This window comes from Carcharhinus amblyrhynchos, chromosome 2, assembly GCF_965287045.1.
Source record: "Carcharhinus amblyrhynchos chromosome 2, sCarAmb.v2.hapA, whole genome shotgun sequence".
Classification (NCBI taxonomy): Eukaryota; Metazoa; Chordata; class Chondrichthyes; order Carcharhiniformes; family Carcharhinidae; genus Carcharhinus; species Carcharhinus amblyrhynchos.
The window spans coordinates 64,952,786-64,971,757 of NC_137325.1; the positions used below are offsets into that span (position 1 = coordinate 64,952,786).

General features: G+C 40.7%; 1 protein-coding gene across 6 annotated transcripts in view; it reads left to right on the plus strand.

Moving 5' to 3' along the window:
• hycc1 (hyccin PI4KA lipid kinase complex subunit 1) overlaps positions 1–18,972 on the plus strand; it is a 98,170-nt gene that overhangs the window by 53,408 nt on the left and 25,790 nt on the right. For all 6 annotated transcript variants that reach the window (XM_080207094.1, XM_080207087.1, XM_080207099.1 and 3 more), the window contains 2 exons: positions 6,721–6,837; positions 8,102–8,189. In XM_080207094.1, the coding sequence (XP_080063220.1) occupies positions 6,721–6,837; positions 8,102–8,189 (205 nt within the window). The remainder of the gene's footprint in view (positions 1–6,720; positions 6,838–8,101; positions 8,190–18,972) is intronic.

Genomic DNA, 18,972 nt, shown 5'->3' on the forward strand with positions numbered 1-18,972 from the left:
GGGCTGGGAGGGGGAACCTAACAGATGTACAATATTATGAGGGGGACACAAGGTAGATAGGAAGAAAATTTTTTCCTTGGGGTCAACCAAGATTTAAGGGAGGGGATTTGAGGAAAAGTTTTTGAGTGATGGGTATCTGGAACTTGCGGGATAGTAGAGGTGGGAACCCTCAACATTTGAGAAGCATTTAGATTAGCACTTTAGATTATACAAGGCTACAGACCAACTGCTGGAAACTGGGATTAGATTAGGTGCTTGATTACTGGCACAGACCATGGTGGGACATAGAAACATAGGGCTAAATGGTCGCCTGCTCCACCATTCATTACGATCATGGTTCATCAGCCAACTCAATAGTCCTGCTTTTTCCCCATAACCTTTGATCCCATTAGCCTCAAGTGCTATATCTAGATGCTCCTTGAATACATTCAATGTTTTGGCATCAACCAATTCCTGTGATAATGAATGCCATAGGCTCACCACGTCATCTCCTCTAAATGGTCTACTCTAAATCTTCAGACTGTGACCCCTGGTTCTGGACTCTCCCACTATCAGGAACATTCTTGCTGCTCTATCCTGTCTGGTCATGTCAGAATTTTAAAAGTCTGAGATTCCCCTGTCATTGACCTGAACTCCAGGAAAATAATCCTAATGTAGTCAATCTCTCCTCACATCAGTCACGCCATCCCCGGAATCAGCCTGGTAAAGCTTTGCTACACTCCCTCGAGAGCAAGAACATCCTTCCTCAGGAAAGGAGACCAAAAGTGCACACACTATTCTAGGTGTGGCATCACAAAGGCCTTGTACAATTGCCAAACACATCCCTACTCCTGTACTCAAATCTCTTGCAATGAAGGCCAACATACCATTTGCTTTCTTTACTGCCTGGTGTACAAGGACACCCAAGTTCTACTGCTCATTCCCCTCTCCCAATTTACAGCCATTCAGGTGTAAACTGCTGCCTTGTTTTTGCTTCCAAGGTGAATAACTTCATATTTATACAGATTGTATCTGCTATTGAGTTTCTTGATTTTCAGAAGGCGTTTGACAAGGTACCTCACAGGAGGTTATTGCAGAAGGTCAGGGGACATGGAGTTGGGGGTAGGGTGTTAGCGTGGATAGAGGATTGGTTGTCAAATAGGAGGCAGAGAGTGGGGGTCAATGGGTGCTATTCGGATTGGCGGATGGTGACTAGTGGAGTGCCCCAGGGGTTGGTGCTGGGGCCTCAGCTATTTACCATTTATATAGATGATCTGGAGGAGGGAACCGAATGTATGGTGTCGAAATTTGCTGATGACACCAAGATTGGTGGAACAGCAAATTGTGCGGAGGGTGTGGAGAGTCTGCAGAAGGATCTAGATAGGCTGGGCGAATGGGCCAGGAAATGGCAAATGGAATTTAATGTTGGCAAGTGCGAGGTGGTCCACTTTGGTAGGAATAATGGTAGGAAGGATTATTACTTACGTGGTGAAAAACTGCAGCAGGCGACGGTGCAGAGGGACCTCGGGGTCCTTGTGCATGAGTCGCAAAAACCCAGCTTGCAAGTGCAGCATGTGGTCAGGAAGGCGAATGGGATGCTGGCCTTCATAGGGGGATTGAATATAAAAGTAGGGAGGTCTTGCTGCGGCTGTATAGGGCATTGGTGAGGCCGCAGCTGGAGTACTGTGTGCAGTTTTGGTCGCCGTACTTACGCAAGGATATTTTGGCCTTGGAGGGAGTGCAGAGGAGGTTTACTAGGCTGATACCGGAGTTGAGGGGGTTGAGCTATGAGGAGAGGCTGAATAAACTAGGCTTGTACTCGTTAGAGTTTAGAAGAATGAGGGGAGATCTCATTGAGACGTATAAGATGATGAATGGGATGGATAGGATAGAGGTGGAGAGACTATTCCCGCTCAGAAAGGATAGTAGGACTAGGGGGCACAGCCTCAAGATAAAGGGGGGGTGGTTTAGAACGGAGTTGAGGAGGAACTTCTTCACTCAAAGGGTGGTGAATCTCTGGAATTCTCTGCCCGTTGAAGTGGTGGAGGCTACCTCGCTAAATATTTTTAAGACGCGGGTTGATGGGTTTTTGATAAGTGAGGGGATTAAGGGTTATGGGGAGAGGGCGGGAATGTGGAACTGAGCCACGACAGATCGGCCATGATCTTATTGAATGGCGGGGCAGGCTCGAAGGGCTAGATGGCCTACTCCTCCTATTTCTTATGTTCTTATTTGCCCACTCACCCAACCTGTCCAGATCATTCTGAAGGATTGCTGCATCCTCGTCACAATTCACCCTCCCACCAACTTGGTATCGTTTGCAAAATTTGTGGTGTAACATTTTGTTCCCTCGTCTAAATCATTAATATATATTGAGTAGCTGGGGATCCACCTATTCCCTTTGGCACCCCACTAGTTACTGCCTGCCAAATTGAAAAGCACTCATTAATTCCTACTTTGTTTCAAGTTTTCTATCTATCACAATGCACTTTTCCTAATCTCATTTGTCAAATACTTTCTGAAAGTCCAAATATACTCCATTGCCTGGCTCATCCTCGTCAACTCTACTAGTTATATCTTCATAGCATTCCAGCAGATTTGTCAAGTATGATTTCTCCTTCATAAATCCATGATAGTCTGATCTTGCCTCTGCCTTTTAAACGCTATGCTAAAAAGTCCTTGATGGATTTGAGAATTTTCCCTACTACTGATAAGCTTACTGGTCTATAATTCCCTGTTTTCTCTTTACCTCCCTTTTTGAATATTGGAGTGACGTTAGCTACCTTCATTCTGCAGGGACTGTTCCTGAGTCTATAGAGCCCTGGAAGATGACCACCAATGCATCCACTATTTCTAGATTCACTTAAGTAGTCTGGAATGTAAATCATCATGCCCTGAGGATTTATCCACCTTCAATCTCTAATTTTCCCAGCACCATTTCTCTACTAATATTGATCTCCCTCAGTTCTTCCCCCCCTCTCAATCTTGCATTCACCGTTATTTCTGGCATCTGATTTGTGTCCTCTTTTGTGAAGACAGACTGAAAGTATGTATTCAGTTGCTCGGCCATTTTTGTCCCTTATGTTCCCCTATTTGTCTGTAGCGGACCTACATTTGTCGTCTCCATGTATCTTTAGAAACTTAGTGTCAGTCTTTATGTTCCCTACTAGCTTACTTTCGTGCTATATTTTCCCCTTAATCAGTCCCTTGTTCTTTGCTGAATTCTAAACTGCTCCCGATCCTCAGACCTATTATTTTTCTTGGCCAATCTGTATGCTACTACTTTGAATCGGATGCTCTCTCTAATTTCCTTAAGTCATGGATTGGCCCTCATCTAATTTGATTTTGTGCTGGACAGGAATAAATAGTTGATGCAGTTCCCCATGCGTTCCTTGAATGTTTGCCAATAGCTATCCATTGTCATCCCTTTTAAGTAAATCTTCCCAACATATCAAGGCCAACTTGCACCCCATATCTTTATAGTTTCTTTTACAATTCAGCACCCTAGTCTCTGAATCAACTACTTTACTCTCCATCTAAAATTCTATTATGTTATGGTCACTCAAACTTAGCAGTCTCGTATAGCTAGATTGGCAATGATTGCCTTCTCATTATGCAGTACCCAGTCTAAGATGGCCTATTCTCCAGTTGGTTCCTCCACATATTGGCCAAGAAAATCATCTTGTGTATACTCCAGGAATAATTCCTCCTATGGCTTTGTGGTTAATTTTATTTGCCCAATCTGTGTGTTGATTAAAATTGATCACAATCACTGATATTCCTTTATCACAGATCAAAGGGCCTCTTTCTGTGCTGTAAAACTGAGTCAGTAAGTGGTCATTTTCAGGTTGGCAAACTGTAACAAGAGGATACTGCAGGGATCAGTGCTCTGCCTCAACAATTGTTGATCTATATTAATGATTTGGATGAAGGATCCAACTGTGTTCTCTAGACAAACAAAGATGGGTAAGAAAGCAAGTTGTGGTGATGATACAAAGGGAGATGGATAGGCTAGATTGGTATGTTATTGTATAAATGTGTAATGGCATAAAGGAACCTGACTAGTTTTGTTGCACTTAATTGGAATGTTAAGGGCACATAACCTTTGCTCAAACTCCTTATCAAATAGAACAAAAGCTTTTATCTGTTTAATAGCATTTATAGTGGTTGGGACTTTAGGAAGCTGTGAGTTAAGATTGTTGCTGGTAAGTGTTCTGTTGGTACTATTGACTGAAATTGTGGCAAACATGCTTGCTTTGTGTTTAGCATGTGTGCTTCACTCATTACGGTTCAGGATGTAATTGGTTCTTGGTGCCTCTTGTTATTTTCCTGATTGTCTACCATCATTCTTGACTGGGTATGGTTGGCCATGGGATTGTTTAGCTTTTTATAATTTGCCCTTTGTTCCTCAGCGTAAGATACGCTCAAGATTGTTTAAAAAAAAAAGTACTGGAAAAATTCAGGCCTGGCAGCAACTGAGTGTGAAGTAGAGTTAACATTTTGTGTGCAGTTTTGTAAAATGTTATACTTTAAGCTGCCTATTTAATTCCAAGGCCCAATAAATTTGGGAGTCTGGAGCATAGCTTATTCACATTTCTTGGGTGTAAGTCTGGAGCAAGTTGGCTAGAGAGAGGATTTCTAATTGTCCCTCACCCCCTGGGGAGCGCATGTAGAAGTTATCTGGCTGGAAAAGAAGCTGAGCATAGTTTCAGACTGGTGATTCCTGGAGAATGAACTGTCCACTTCAGGACAAAGTAAAATTCAACCATGGCAGGGGGATTTTGATCATAGAAAAGATCTTTCATTAAATTTTTAGTCATTTTAAAATGTAGGTTGCCTACTGAAGGTGTTTAGGAAATGCAGCATTTAGTTTGTAATGGTAAAAGTCGTGAAACTTGCAATCTTGTGATCCTTTCAGTCATCTACTTGAAGTTCAAAGTCTCTAGCCGGATTGTAACAGCTTTTAGTCTTTGTGATCCTTTTGTATTCCTTTAGTCTGGCTAAGATGCTTGCCCTGTTCATTTTGACCATTGTCTGGTTTTCCTTGCTCTGACTTTGATTTTTACAATGTGTTACAAATTGGATGTCCATGGGAAAACCTAATCACTGGCAAAAGTCATTAGATATCTTGCTGCAACAAAATCTGGAAAATTGGGAAACGGGCAGCACAGTGGTTAGCACTGCTCCCTGACAGCGCAAGGGACCTGGGTTCAGTTCCAGCCCTGGATGATTTATGGAGTGTGCACATACTGTGTCTGCATGGGTTTTCTCTGGGTGCTCCAGTTTCCTTCCATGGTCCAAAGATGTGCAGGTTAGGTGGATTGACCATGGTAAGTTACTCTTGTGTCCCAAGATGTGTAGATTACATGGATTTGTAATGGTAAATATGTGGGGTTACAGGGATAGGGCAAGGGACAAAGAGATGTCAAAGAAATGGTGCAGACCTGATGGGCTGAATGACCTCTTTACATGGTCAGGATTCTTTAATGAGTAATTATCTGAAAAACATAGAAGAACAACTTAAGACAGCATGGTAGCACAGTGGTTAGCACTGCTGCCTCTCAACGCCAGGGATCCAGGTTCGATTCCCAGTCTGGGTCACTGTCTGTGTGGAGTCTGCACGTTCTCCCCATAACTGTATGGGTTTCCTCCCACAGTCTGAAAGATGAGCTGGCTAGGTGCATTGGACATGCTAAATTCTGTGTACCTGAACAAGTGCTAGACTGGCGATTTAGGGATTTTCACAGTAACTTCATTAGTGTTAATGTAAACTTACTTGTGACACGAATAAATAAATGTAAACTATTTTGCATTCAGCTCAACTGTATGCTGTTGAGTTTTTGAGGGCATTTGCAGTGAGGATGATGCACTTTGTCTAACCTGCTCAAGAGTACTTAATTACTATACTGCTATTTTCAACTTTGGAGCTTTCATTTGTATATTTTTAAAACTCTGTGCTGCAATAGCATCATAATTTGATAATTAGCCTAAACCCAGGGTGGCAATGTCATTAATGTGTGACAGCAGTGACATTGAAGGATCCACTGAATTTGCACAAAGGCAAGAAAATCATGTTGCAAATCAGGGATGAAACCTGAATTACTGTGCATTGCTGAGTTGAAACTACACTTTTTTTCAGACTAACATCATCAAAGATTTAAGTCAGTGAAGTGTTTCTTTTCTTGTGTATTCAAACGATTCAGTGAATTATTTGGAGTACACCTATTCATTGTTATCATAAGTGCTTTTAATTACCAAATTGTAGAATCATAGAAACCCTACAGTACAGAAAGAGGCCATTCGGCCCATTGAGTCTGCACCGACCACAATCCCACCCAGGCTCTACCTCCATATCCCTACATATTTACCTGTTAATCCCTCTAACCTATGAATCTCAGGACACTAAGGGGCAATTTTTAGCACAGCCAATCAACCTAACCCACACATCTTTGGACTGTGGGAGGAAACCGGAGCACCAGGAGTAAACCCATGCAGACACGAGGAGAATGTGCAAACTCCACACAGACAGCGACCCAAGCCGAGAATCGAACCCAAGTCCCTGGAGCTGTGAAGCAGCAGTGCTAACCACTACTACCATGCAGCCAATGTGCCTGTGACCATTTGCATTTCATGTTTACTTACCTACATTTCACATATGGGAGTTAGGGAAGGAAGATGAAATATTTTTTAAAAATCAAGTATATTTTTGAATTTCTGGCACTGTACTTTTTCCACTTACAGAATATGTATTAGTGGGTATCCAAGGAAGTTGCAGAAGAAATACAAAGATGTTGATAATCGAATACCTGTTTCTGCTGAGTTTATGGTGCACATGCTAACGGCTGTTTATTATGCTATGTAAGTATAAATATTACATTAAATCTTTTGAGTTGCATAATAGGCTGTTTTAAGAGTCAAAAAATATGCTGGAATGAATAATTGACTAGTTAAAATGATAAGATTGAGAAATAGGAACAGGAGCAGGCCATTCGATCCCTCAAGTCTACTGTCATTATGTAAGATCATGGATGATGTAATTGTGGCCCTAACTCAACTTTGCTACTTGTCCCCATAATCCTTGACTCCCTTGTCAATCAAAAATCTTTCTAACTTGATCTTGGACACATTCGAGCACTCGTCCTCCGCTGCGCTGTCTGGAAAAGAATTCAAGTCCAGTCACCACCTGAGAAAATAACTTCTCTCCATTGTCTTAAATGGGGGACCACTTATTTTTAAGCTGTACTTGCTAGACTGTCCACAAGGGGACATGTCCTTCCAGTATCCACCTAATTAAGTCTCCTCTTTCAATGAAGTCACCTCTCATTCTGCTAAGACTTAATATGGGTGTAACCTGCTCAGCTGTTTGTCAGAAGAAAGATCTTTCTTCTCAGAAATCACTCGAGTGAACTTTCTCTGAACTGTTTCCAGTGCAATTGTATTCCTCCAGTAGAAATCAGAATTATATATCGTCATAATGTCACAACAACACAGTGGAATGCAGGTTGGCCCATTAAGCCTGTCAACTCTGTAGAACAATCTAATAATTTCCATACAACCCCTCTTCATCCCTATAATCCTGCAAGTTCATTCCAACTTTGTTTTAAATAATTCTGTTTCTGCTTCTGCCATGTAAGCAGTGTACCAGGTCATTACAACTGACTGATAAAATGTTCCTTGCTTGCTGAGATCTGAGGGAAAATCCTGGAGTGTTAGCAACCATCTTGATGAGGTGGAATCTGATTTCAAACCAATAAATATTTTGCTTTGATCTGAATTACTTGTGAATGATGTATGGAAAAGAATTATTAAAAACTATTAAATGACAAATTGTAATTTTGCATCTTTGGCCTTGCTTAATATGTATGAAAACCCCACAGAATCAACTTCAACACATTCCAAAGATGGATCACTGTTTGCACACCATAATTAGTTATTTCTTTAGCAGTCTTTTTAAAATGTCTTCATCACTGCAAACAGACCGAAGTTCATGTCAGCCTTTAAATAAGCTTCAATATTCCTTACTATTATAGATTAATATCAGGTGCTGCAATGTAGTCAAGCAGAATAACTGCCTAAACAGTGCATACAATTTTAACATAAGCTTTATTGCATGTTTCTGCAGGTATAATGGAGAATGGGACTTGGCTTGCAAAGCATTGGATGATGTATTATATAGAGCACAGTTGGAGATGTTTCCAGAACCTTTATTGGTGGGTCCCATTCAACTTAAATGGATGTCGTGTACAGAACTGTAAAAGCAAGAAGTCTTGGGAGAGAAAGTGCATTTGTTACTACTGTTGGCAGTCTTATAGACACTTCATTCCAATTTTCTTTGCAAAGATCCTTGTTAATGAGTCTCTTTAGGCACAAGATATGATAGGAGTAGGTTTCTCACCTGTGAATGTTTTGTTTCATTGAGAGCCGTACAGAGCCGAAACATTAACTCTGTTTCTCTTTCCACAGATGCTAGTCCTGCTGAGTTTATCCAGCATTTTCTGTTTGTAAATCAGTTATTGACAGTGATTAAGGAATGTGGGCCAGGACCTAATGACAAACCATGTTCAATGAATCATGTCATGGCATCTGTAACATTCTTCTATTCACCTGATGTAAATTTACCATGGTTTAATGAGTCATTGCTCTTCTGAAGGATTGTGATTGAGAGGAGGTGAGAAGAGAGTGTACTTGACATCTGAAGAGCGGTTTGGGGAAAATCTCATAACATCAGTCCTTTAAATTTTACAAGTTAACTTATTGAACCATTACTTTTTGGATTATGCGTTCTGGATAGAGCAGCTTTTTTTAGATGTTGCATAAGCTCTTAACTTCTGTTACTCCCTTTAAGTCATTCAGAATTGCAGCACAGTCTCATTGAACTTTTCTATTGGGGAAGGGGGTAACTTAGGATTTTCATCATTGGGCATTCATCTTAATTGGCTGTGTCTTAAATGAATTAAAGTGCACCTATTTCTAAAGCTACACCTGAAGAGTGCTTTTTAATCAGCATGAGTTAATCCAGAATGCGCACTTGTGTTCTCCTGCATTTAACTGGCACTGAATCATGATCCTATTTACTTTTTTGGAGGTGCAGATCTAGATCTCTTTATGCTTATTATCATTCCTGAAATAGAACTGTGTTCATAATAGAAATGGGCTGCCAGGTTTTTGACAGCATTAACAAAAAATGATTTTACATGCTAATATAGAATTTGAATACATGAACAAAATTAATAAATTTCAAGTTCTTTGAAGGCATTTTAAGCAGATTATCTCAATTAAAATGACAAAAATCATTGTGTCCTTGCCTGTTAGTATCACCAGCAGTAACTCTAAGTTCTTGCCTTAAAATGAATCACTGCTGCAAAATATAGAATAACAAATTACTTTTCAATAGTGCATAAGAGCATGAGTAGGAGGAAACCCTTGAGCCTATTCTGCCATTGAATAAATTTGATCTGATTTTTGATTTGTTTTATTATTGTTGCAAGAATTGGGATTCAGTGAAAAGTATTGTTGCATGCTATACAGACAAAAGTGTACCATTTTTATAAAGTACATGGGAGTGAAGCAAAGGAGGGTGTAGAATATAGTATTGCAAGTTACAAATAGGGTGAAGAGAAAGATTAATGTATAGTGGTTCCATTCAATAATCTGGCAATAAGGAAGAAGTTGTTTTTGAGTTGGATGGTACATGTTCTCAGAATTCTCTATCTTTTTTCTGATGGAAGAAGGTTGAAGAGAATATATCCAGGGTGTGTGGGGTCTTTGATTATGCTGGCTGCTTTTGAGGCAGTGGGAAGTGTAGACAGAGCCAATGGATGGGAGACTGGTTTGCGTGATAGACTGGGCTTCGTTCACAACTGTTTGCAGTTTCTTGCAGTCTTGGACAAAGTAGGAGAAATAACCAAACTGTGATACAACCAGAAAGGATGCTTTCTCTGGGAGATCTGTAAACGTTGGTGAGAATCATAGCGGATGTGTCGAATTTCCTTAGCCTCATGAGAAAGTGGAGGTGTCGGTGGCTTTCTTAACTATAGTGTTGGCAGATTGGTGATCTGGACAGCTTTCGACCATCTCCACTTCACTGCCATTGATGTAGATGGGCATATCCTCGATTTATTCTTCATATAGTTGATGACTGCCTTAACTCTTTTTTTAATGTATTCTTCATTTTTATCATAGTTGATAATACTCAATGATTCAGCCTCCACACCTTTAAGGTAGTGAATTCTTTAACACAGGAAATTCTTCCTTTTCCCAGTTTAAATGAAAGACCCCTCATTTTAATCCTGCCACCCAATTCTAGATTCCTGAAAAGAAACAATCACAAAGCATTTAGCCTGTTGAATCCCCTTAGTATTTTGTATGTTTCAAATAAGATTGTCCCTTGCTCTTTTAAATTGCTGTAAACATAGGTCCAATCTGCTCAACCTTTCTGCAAACACAACACCATTATCCCAGCAATTGGGATAATGGTGAACCTTTGCACTAACCATTTCTTTCCTTAAGTATGGAGACCAAATCTGTACATCATGCTGGATGCGTTCTTGTCAGTGCCTTTGTAGTAGCAAGACTTGACTTTTCTCAACTTCCCCTTGCATGTTGGATGATCTCTCATTTTCCACATTGTTTCATCTACAAATGTATCCCATTCTTTAATCTGTAGTCCCTTGCAGACTCCTCTTTGGGCTGAATTTTCAAACGGCCTGGGAAACTCATGCCCAGATGATTTCAGAGGCAGGATTGTATGCCTGAACTGTATGCTGGTATGACACTTTTCAAATGTAAGGAGGTAATCTTGATACCTTTAACAGTGCCAAGGCCTCAGAGGCAAAGCTGCCTGCCTGGCACCAACAGCAAAGACAAATGGCAACTATATTGGGAGCTATCATTGCCTTGCTGAGGAGACCAAGCACTTAGGAAAGGACCAAGGGGGAAAGACAACACAAAGTTGCCATGGACATGAGTGTTGAAGTATAGCTCTTGACCCAGTTTTAGTTGATCAAATTTCTCAAAACCCCGCAAGGTGTGCAAGACAATGCACTAGACTTTTTGGCTTTATCTGATAAAAGATTGGAAGTCCCTTTCTGACCTGGAGAGGCACGTTAACCATCTCCATAATAGGCTGCTTCTCGGTGAACTAGTTTCCCATTCCTTCCCTGTTAAAGACCTTTGAAAATCTCACTATCATGGAAGCAGTGGGATCCTGTGGTGACCTTCAGGAACACAATTTTCAAATAGTGTCATAAGATTTACAGCATGGAAACAGGCCCTTTGGCCCAACTTGTCAAGTTGCCCTTTTTTTTTAAACCCCTAAACTAACTCCAACTGCCCACATTTGGCCCATATCTCTCTATACCCATCATACCCATGTAACTATCTAAATGATTTATAAAAGATAAATTGTACCTGGCAGCTTGTCCCAGACACTCACCACCCTCTGTGGGGAAAAAATTGCCCCTCTGGACACTTTTGTACCCCCATGATCAGTTATATCCAGTCCATTGTGTCCCCTTTGTTTTCTTACCCATCTTCATATTGTTGCTAATTTTTTTAGCAATACCCCATGTCCTTTCATCTAAGTCATTAATATACATTATTAAAAAACAAGGTCTCAGTATTGATCCCTGTGGCACCCCACTAGTTGCAATTTCACAACCTGAAAACCACCCATTTGTTCTGTTTTCTGTTAACTAGACAATCATCTTTGTTAATGTGTTACCTCAAACCACAGCTCTTGTGTGGTAAGCCTTTTTTGGCACCTTTATCAAATGCATTTTGGAAATCTAAATAGATTACATCTTCTTGTTCCCCTTTATGTACCCTGCTCATTATATGCTCAAAGAACTCTAAATTTGTTAACATTCATTTACCTTTCATAAATACATGTTGACTGTGTCCCTCTTTCCTTGAATGTGATCATTGCATTTTCAGTAGGTTCAGACAGAACCCATCATCCATGATATCTGAAACCACTTCTTAGGATCATGGGGTGCAGGCCATGTCTAGGGCACTTGTTGGCCTTTAGTCCCATAGGTTTTCATAGTACACTTTCTCTAGTGACTGGTTATTTTAAGTTGCTCCCTTTTCTCCTTTTGTCCCTTGATGTTCTACTTTGGAATGCTTTTTGTGTCTTTTATCATGAGGGTGAAGACAAAATAGCTGTTCAAAGTATCTGGCATTCTGTTATTTCATGTCATTAATTCCCTCAGTTTCCTCTATTGGAGCCAATATTTACTGCTGCTGCTTGCTTCCTTTATCTATGTCCTCTGAAGTTTTTAGTGCCTTTACTATTATGGCTGGTTTGCTTTCAGTTTTTTTGCCTCCCTATTTTTCTCTCTCCCATTTGATGGTTTCAAAATCTTCTGGCCTGTCAATAATCCTTAAATTTGGTAAGTTTTGTGGTCTGTTTGCTATCATCTTTAACTTAGCTATGTAGACTTTCTGATTCAACTGAATATATCTTTAACAATTACAGATTATCTCCTAAAATGTCAACCACTGCTTTATCTATCTATCAATCGTCCTATCTTTAATATATTTTGCAAGCCAACTCAGTCTTGTGCTTTTTAGTTAAGCTTCATTGTTCTAAGAAACTGTCCTGCTGTAAGGTTTAGGGTTTTGAAATAATAAGCAAAGAAAACTCCTAAGGCCTGAATTCTTACCTTCTAACAATAGGGTTCTCGGTTGTGCTTAACCTATATGGTATAAATAAGTAGTATTTGTGATTCCAGTAAAATTTATTAAGTGAGATTTTACATGTACATAAGCAGTGAATCTCAGAATTCTTAAAACCATGGAATCCTTAGTGCAGGAGGAGGCCATTCAACCCACTGAGCCCCACCTCGCATCTTATCCTCATAACCCTGTGCATTTACTATGGTTAATCTCCCTAACCTGCACATCTTTGGACTGTGGGAGGAAACACATGCAGACATGTAGAACATGCAAGTTCCACAGTCCCCCAAGGCTGAAATCGAACATGTGGCCTTGGTGCTGTAAGGTAGCAGTACTAACAGCACAGCTGTTGTGTGTCACTCCTTGGCCTTTGAAATGTTGAGCTCTCATTATTCTCCCTTCAAATGCAAATCATTTCATCTCCTGTGACTGGAGCCATCTGGTCTAAAAACAAACCTCCGTTCTTTTTTCCCAGGTCCCTTGAGTTTAGGTTTCCACCACAAACATGCAAGTTTCCTTCCAGATACAAGTCCTAAATGAAATCACGTTCTCTTGTCAACACAAGAATCCCACAGACATCAAGAAACAAAGGTCCCCTCTGCTACAGATCAATTAAAGCAATACTTTGTGAAGTTAGGATTAAACAAACTCTGTTTTTAGCCATTCCTTCAAGCTGATATTAAAAACAATCTACTTGTGGCAATCAAGATGCATACTGCTACTTCAGCTCCAGTGTCAAGGAGCTCAATGATGAAACAAATCCATTTTGTTTTTTCACAAGCGACTTGCTCTCCTGCAAAGCATTCTAACTAGCTTAAATGCTGAACGATTTAATTTGAAATGTGGTCACAAAATAAAACCCATAAACATTAGATTCAAAAAATTAGAACCATCAAAATCTTACACATCATGACTTTGAACTTGTCCTTATGACTGCCTTTGCTATGTTAATTTCTCCAATCCATATGAAGATTCATATTGACTGTGATTAGTATCCCCACAGTGCAGAATGAGGGCATTCAGCCCATCGATCTTGCACCAACTTTCTGAAAGAGCATCTTATCTAGGCCCAGCTCCCCACTCTGTCCCTGTAACCTTGCAACTTTTACTGTGGCTAATATACCTAACCTACACACCTTTGGACACTAGAGCGTAGCCAATCCACCTAACCTGCACAGCTTTTGACTGGGGTAGGAAACTAGCACCTGGTGGAAACCCACATGGACACCAGGAGAACATGCAAACTCCACAGTCACCCAAGACTGGAGTTGAATCCAGGTGCTGTGAGGCAGTGATGCTAACCATTGCCACCATGTTGTAAGAAAGGCACTGTAACAAGAAATAATGGACGCTTGTACGTTCTGTCTTACTGCATAGTGCCTGTTACATGGTATATACACTTCCACCATTGGTTTATTTCCCATATTATTTCTGATCTCCAAATTGATTCTGTCTTCATCTCCAAATCCAAGAGTTATCAGTGGGATTTTACAGCCTCACTCATCCCGAAACCATAAAATCCCACCTGAGATCAACAGACCGTCCCATGTTCTGCCCCTCGCCCACTCTGATTCCCATGGCGGGCAGTAAAATTCCAGTCCATGTCGCCATAATGTATTAATCTCATCCTCATTAACAATGCTACCCTACCTTCTTTTCCTTTTTTCCCATCTTTTCAAAATGTCACATACCCTTGAATATTCAGTTTCCTTGTAACCAGTCTGTGGGTTATCCTAGCATTCATTTATTTGTATTTGTGCATTAGTTAATCTGTCTTGTTGCACCTTTTTTGGTGCGTTCAGATAATGAGCCACTAATTCCATCTCCGGTATGACTATTTGCTGGTGCACTCATGTTTGTACATTCTGTCCCTCCCTGTTGCACTCTGGTTAACACCTACCCTACACTGACCTCCTTGCAACTTTCTAAATTTTCCCTTAATTGAGCTCGTTTTTCTCTCTTCCCATACATCCCAATGAGTTTGTCTACAAATCTACCGACAGCGTCAGATATTCAATTCACCTGGGTGATGGTCTAAGCGCGGTTCTAGTGAACCCCATTCCTCTCTTCCAAGTTCGGGTGCCAGTGCCCCATGAATTGAAGCCTGTTTCTCCCACAGCAATCCTTCAGCCATGTTTTAACTCCCTGGCCTTGTTGACCCTAGCTAATTTGCTTCTGATTCCAGATCTTACTGCCCTTAGTTGTTTTGGTTGCAACTGACATATCCTCACATTCTTCATTAAAGATGGTTGCCAGTATGTATTGTTATTTACCATGTTCTTTGTATTTCACAAGGGAAGAAATGGCTGATTCCACTTTGCTGTGGAAATTGCATGTTCTTTATTTTCCTGCCTAACTTTGTTTAACATGAAAGCAGAATTGGTTTTGTAATTTTAACAACTATTGTTACACTGCTTCAAACCAGTTAATACTCTTAGTGGTTTTCAGTGTTATTAGAGACCTCCCACAGGAATTCTGTATCTGGAGGAAAATTCATTGCTGCTGTAGGGGCAAAGCAGCTGGTTTGTGCCTTAAACTGCAATGCCTGAGGCTGGTTCTTGACATAATTTTCAAACATTCTTTAGTTAAGGTTTTAATACTTGTAGTCCAGCAAAGGAGCACCCTTCCTTTTGCTTCTGATGGAAAGAGACATAATTTTTGCAATCATATCCAAGTAATTTATGCTGTAGGTTCAGCTGAAAGAGACTTGGCAGAAAATTCTGCAGTGAGGAATTTATAGGGCTGTTCTAAAGCTGGAAGATGTTCAGTGAACTGTCCAAAGCTGCCAATATAACAGGAAGCGCACATTCCTTACAGCAATGTTAGTGAATGTGTTTCTCAATTCCACTGAGCCTTCTCTCTTTGCACAATTTGCAACAAACAAACTTTTTTTATAATTCTTTATACCCACTTTAAGCATTACTTTTTATATTCCTTTACTTATTTGGAAAATGGCAGAAGATTGGCAAATTATATCAAGAAAATCTACACTACACTGGACTGATACCTCTCTAAAGATAACACGAGGGAAAAGTTACCTTGGGCAAAGGTGGAACAAGTGGAATGAGAACCAAGAAAAACATTCCCTTAATATAAAGCTGTAAGAAGAGAGGTGGACTGAGATAAGAACTGGCATTTTAGAGTCTTTAACATGGTAAAATGTCCCAAAATGCATTATCAAATAGAATTTGATAGTCACAAAATGCATTAGTATAGCAAATGGGTAAATTCTAAATACCATCTTAAATGAGGAGAGAGGTGATGATCTTTGTGTAATATTGGTCTGATGTACAAAATTGCATGCACAGTGATTTAAGAGTGGCACTGTATTCTCTGGTATCAGAGTAGTGTTAAATAAGGTACATGCAGAAGCAAGTATGGAGATAGCTCCTAGCTTGAACCTTGTACCTGTGTCCATGGTTTCCACTTTTGAACAATGTGAGACTATGAATACTTTGAAATTTATCAAACTACACTGAATGCCTTACAAACATGGTGCCAATGAATGGAACAACTCAATTTTGCACAGACTGCAAAAGAAAATTCAAATTCTTGAGAAAAATCAATGTAGTATTTTGACCTGAAGAAAATCTCAAGAGAGAGGTGCAGAAGGAAATCACCAGTGAACAGCTCCAAGGATAGATTTGGAAGCTGAAGGCAGAAATTTAAATTTCTCACATACAGCAGAAGACACCATTGAATCCCATGGAAGTCCAGCTTCAATGTCCAGTGTGTGTGTGCACAGAATCAGCACACTTAATGTGCATGAACAAAGAATGTAATATTTTCTCAAGACTTAAACTGAAGTAATCAAATGTTTAGATCATTTAGGAAGCTCAATTTCTGAAAACCAATGCCAAACAAAGAAGAAGATAATTTAAAAATCAGTTGTGACTGAGCAGACAGCAGTAAAAACCTAGCAAAAGCCAAAATGCACAGAAAACCCCAAGAGGCTTCACAAGATCAAGACAGCACACCAAGAAGACCATGCTGCTTGGGTGAATCAAAGATCCTGACTTGTTTTGGAATGAGGACATCTCAGTTAATAGCCGATTCGAACTTCAAATTTGATACTACAGCAAATGTTATGGTGCTGTTGGACAAAAGTGTGGTGATAGCTCTACAAGCAACAGACACACTAACCTACATGTATGGAGGAATTTGACTTCAAGGTGTAGGCATTTTCTAGAACTATTAAAGTATGGTGGCAAATAACTCTTAGTGCTAATGTATGTTATCCGTGTCTGGTCTTTTTCTCTTGAGCAGAGATGCTTATGTGCCTCTGAATCTCCTGAAAACTGCAAAAGACATCAAGACCATCACTGTTATAAGTTATGCCAAACTGCAAACTTCAACAAAGATTCTGTCAACGGGGTCTTCGGCTCTGAATTATCATCTTTTCCAAACAGATTGGTCTAATTTCATTCGTGCCACAAGTCCCTCATTGGTTGGACTGGTCAACCACTCAGCTGGTTATCAAGACATCTTAAGTAGAAGACAGCCAAGCGATGACCTGTGGTTGTGATGCCAGTTGGAGAGAAACCCAAAAACCACCGAGCAGATTTGCAATCCCCAACCGGCATTACATTGGCATAAATAATACTGAAAGTGAGTAGCAGCCATCCATTGACCCCAGTGCCTCTCACAGCCAAATGTGGATGTGACTTAATAGTAAACTCAACAAGACGAGTTATCTTCACCACAGTATGCATCGTGGCGAGCTGCAGGAACATAAGAATATAAGAAATGGGAGCAGGAGTAGGCCACCTAGCCCTTTGAGCCTGCTCTGCCATTCAATAAGATCATGGCTGATCTGAAGTGGATCGGTTCCACTTTCCTGCTTTCTCCCTATAACCCTTAATTCCCTTGTCTGTCAAAAACCTATCTATCCATGAATTAAATATATTTAGCGAGGTAGCCTCCTCCACTTCAACGGGCAGAGAATTCCAGAGATTCACCACCCTTTGAGTGAAGAAGTTCCTCCTCAACTCTGATCTAAACTGCAACCCCCCCCTCTCCTTGAGGCTGTGCCCTCTAATCCTGCTATCCTTTTCTGAACTGGAAGAATCTCTCTACCTCTACCCTATCCATCCCTTTCATTATCTTATGTACTATAAAATTTCTCCCCACCCCACCCCCTCCATCCTTCTAAACTCCAAGTACAGACCCAGTCTATTCAGTGTCTCTTCATAGTCCAACCCCCTTATCTCCGGTACCAGCCTAGTGAACCTCCTCTGCACTCCCTCCAAGGCCAAAATATTCTTGCGCAAGTGCAGCGACCAAAACTGCACACAGTACTTCAGCTGCGGCCTCACCAGTGCCCTGTACAGTTGCAGCAAGACCTCCCTACTTTTATATTCAATCCCCCTCGCTATAAAGGCCAACATTCCATTTGCCTTCTTGATCACCTGCTGCACCCGCAGACTGGGTTTTTATGACTTATGCACAAGGATCCCCAGGTCCCTCTGCACCGTAGCATGCTGCAGCTTTTCGCCCTTTAAATAGTAATCCCTCCTACTATTATTTCTGCCAAAGTGGATAACCTCACACTTGCTAACATTGTACTCCATCTGCCAGGTCCTCACCCACCCACTCAGCCTATCCAGATCCCTCTGCAGACTTTCCACATGCTCCACGCAATTTGCTTTTCTACTCATGTTCGTGTCATCAGCAAATTTTGTCATCCTACACTTAGCCCCCTCCTCTAGATCATCTACATAAATGGTAAATAGCTGAGGCCCCAGCACCGATCCCTGCGGCACTCCACTAGTCACCAACCGCCAATCAGAATAGCACCCTTGCATAGCAGGAATGAAAAAAAAGACATTTGACCAGGGGTTGTTTGCCCCGTAAAGACCCAGATAAACCAACTGACATCTATCATTACTGATGGGGAATCGCGTGGTTCAATGCCAAAGAATGGAGGAGTGGATGAAAAACCATCCAGATTCCCAAATCGTCTCCAATTCAATAAAGTTCGCCTAAAGCAACAGACCGTCTCACTCTTCTGACAGTAGTGAGGACAAAATATGAAAGTGTTATAAGGCCTCCAGATTGATTCAGGCAATGAACTTGGGCTTGAGGGTGAGATGGGACAGTAGTAATGAAGTAATGCATGTGTCAAACCGCGATAATGTGCATACATTGGATAAACACTTGTGAGAAGTGTAGTAAAGGTCTGGCAAATAAAGGATTAACATGGGACTAAGTACAGTACCCCCCATGCAGTGAAGTAAGAACATGTGACCACCTAAAAGTCAGTGTCATGTTGGACAGAGCCATGTGTAGAAATAAGCACGGAGAAGGCTCTTGGCC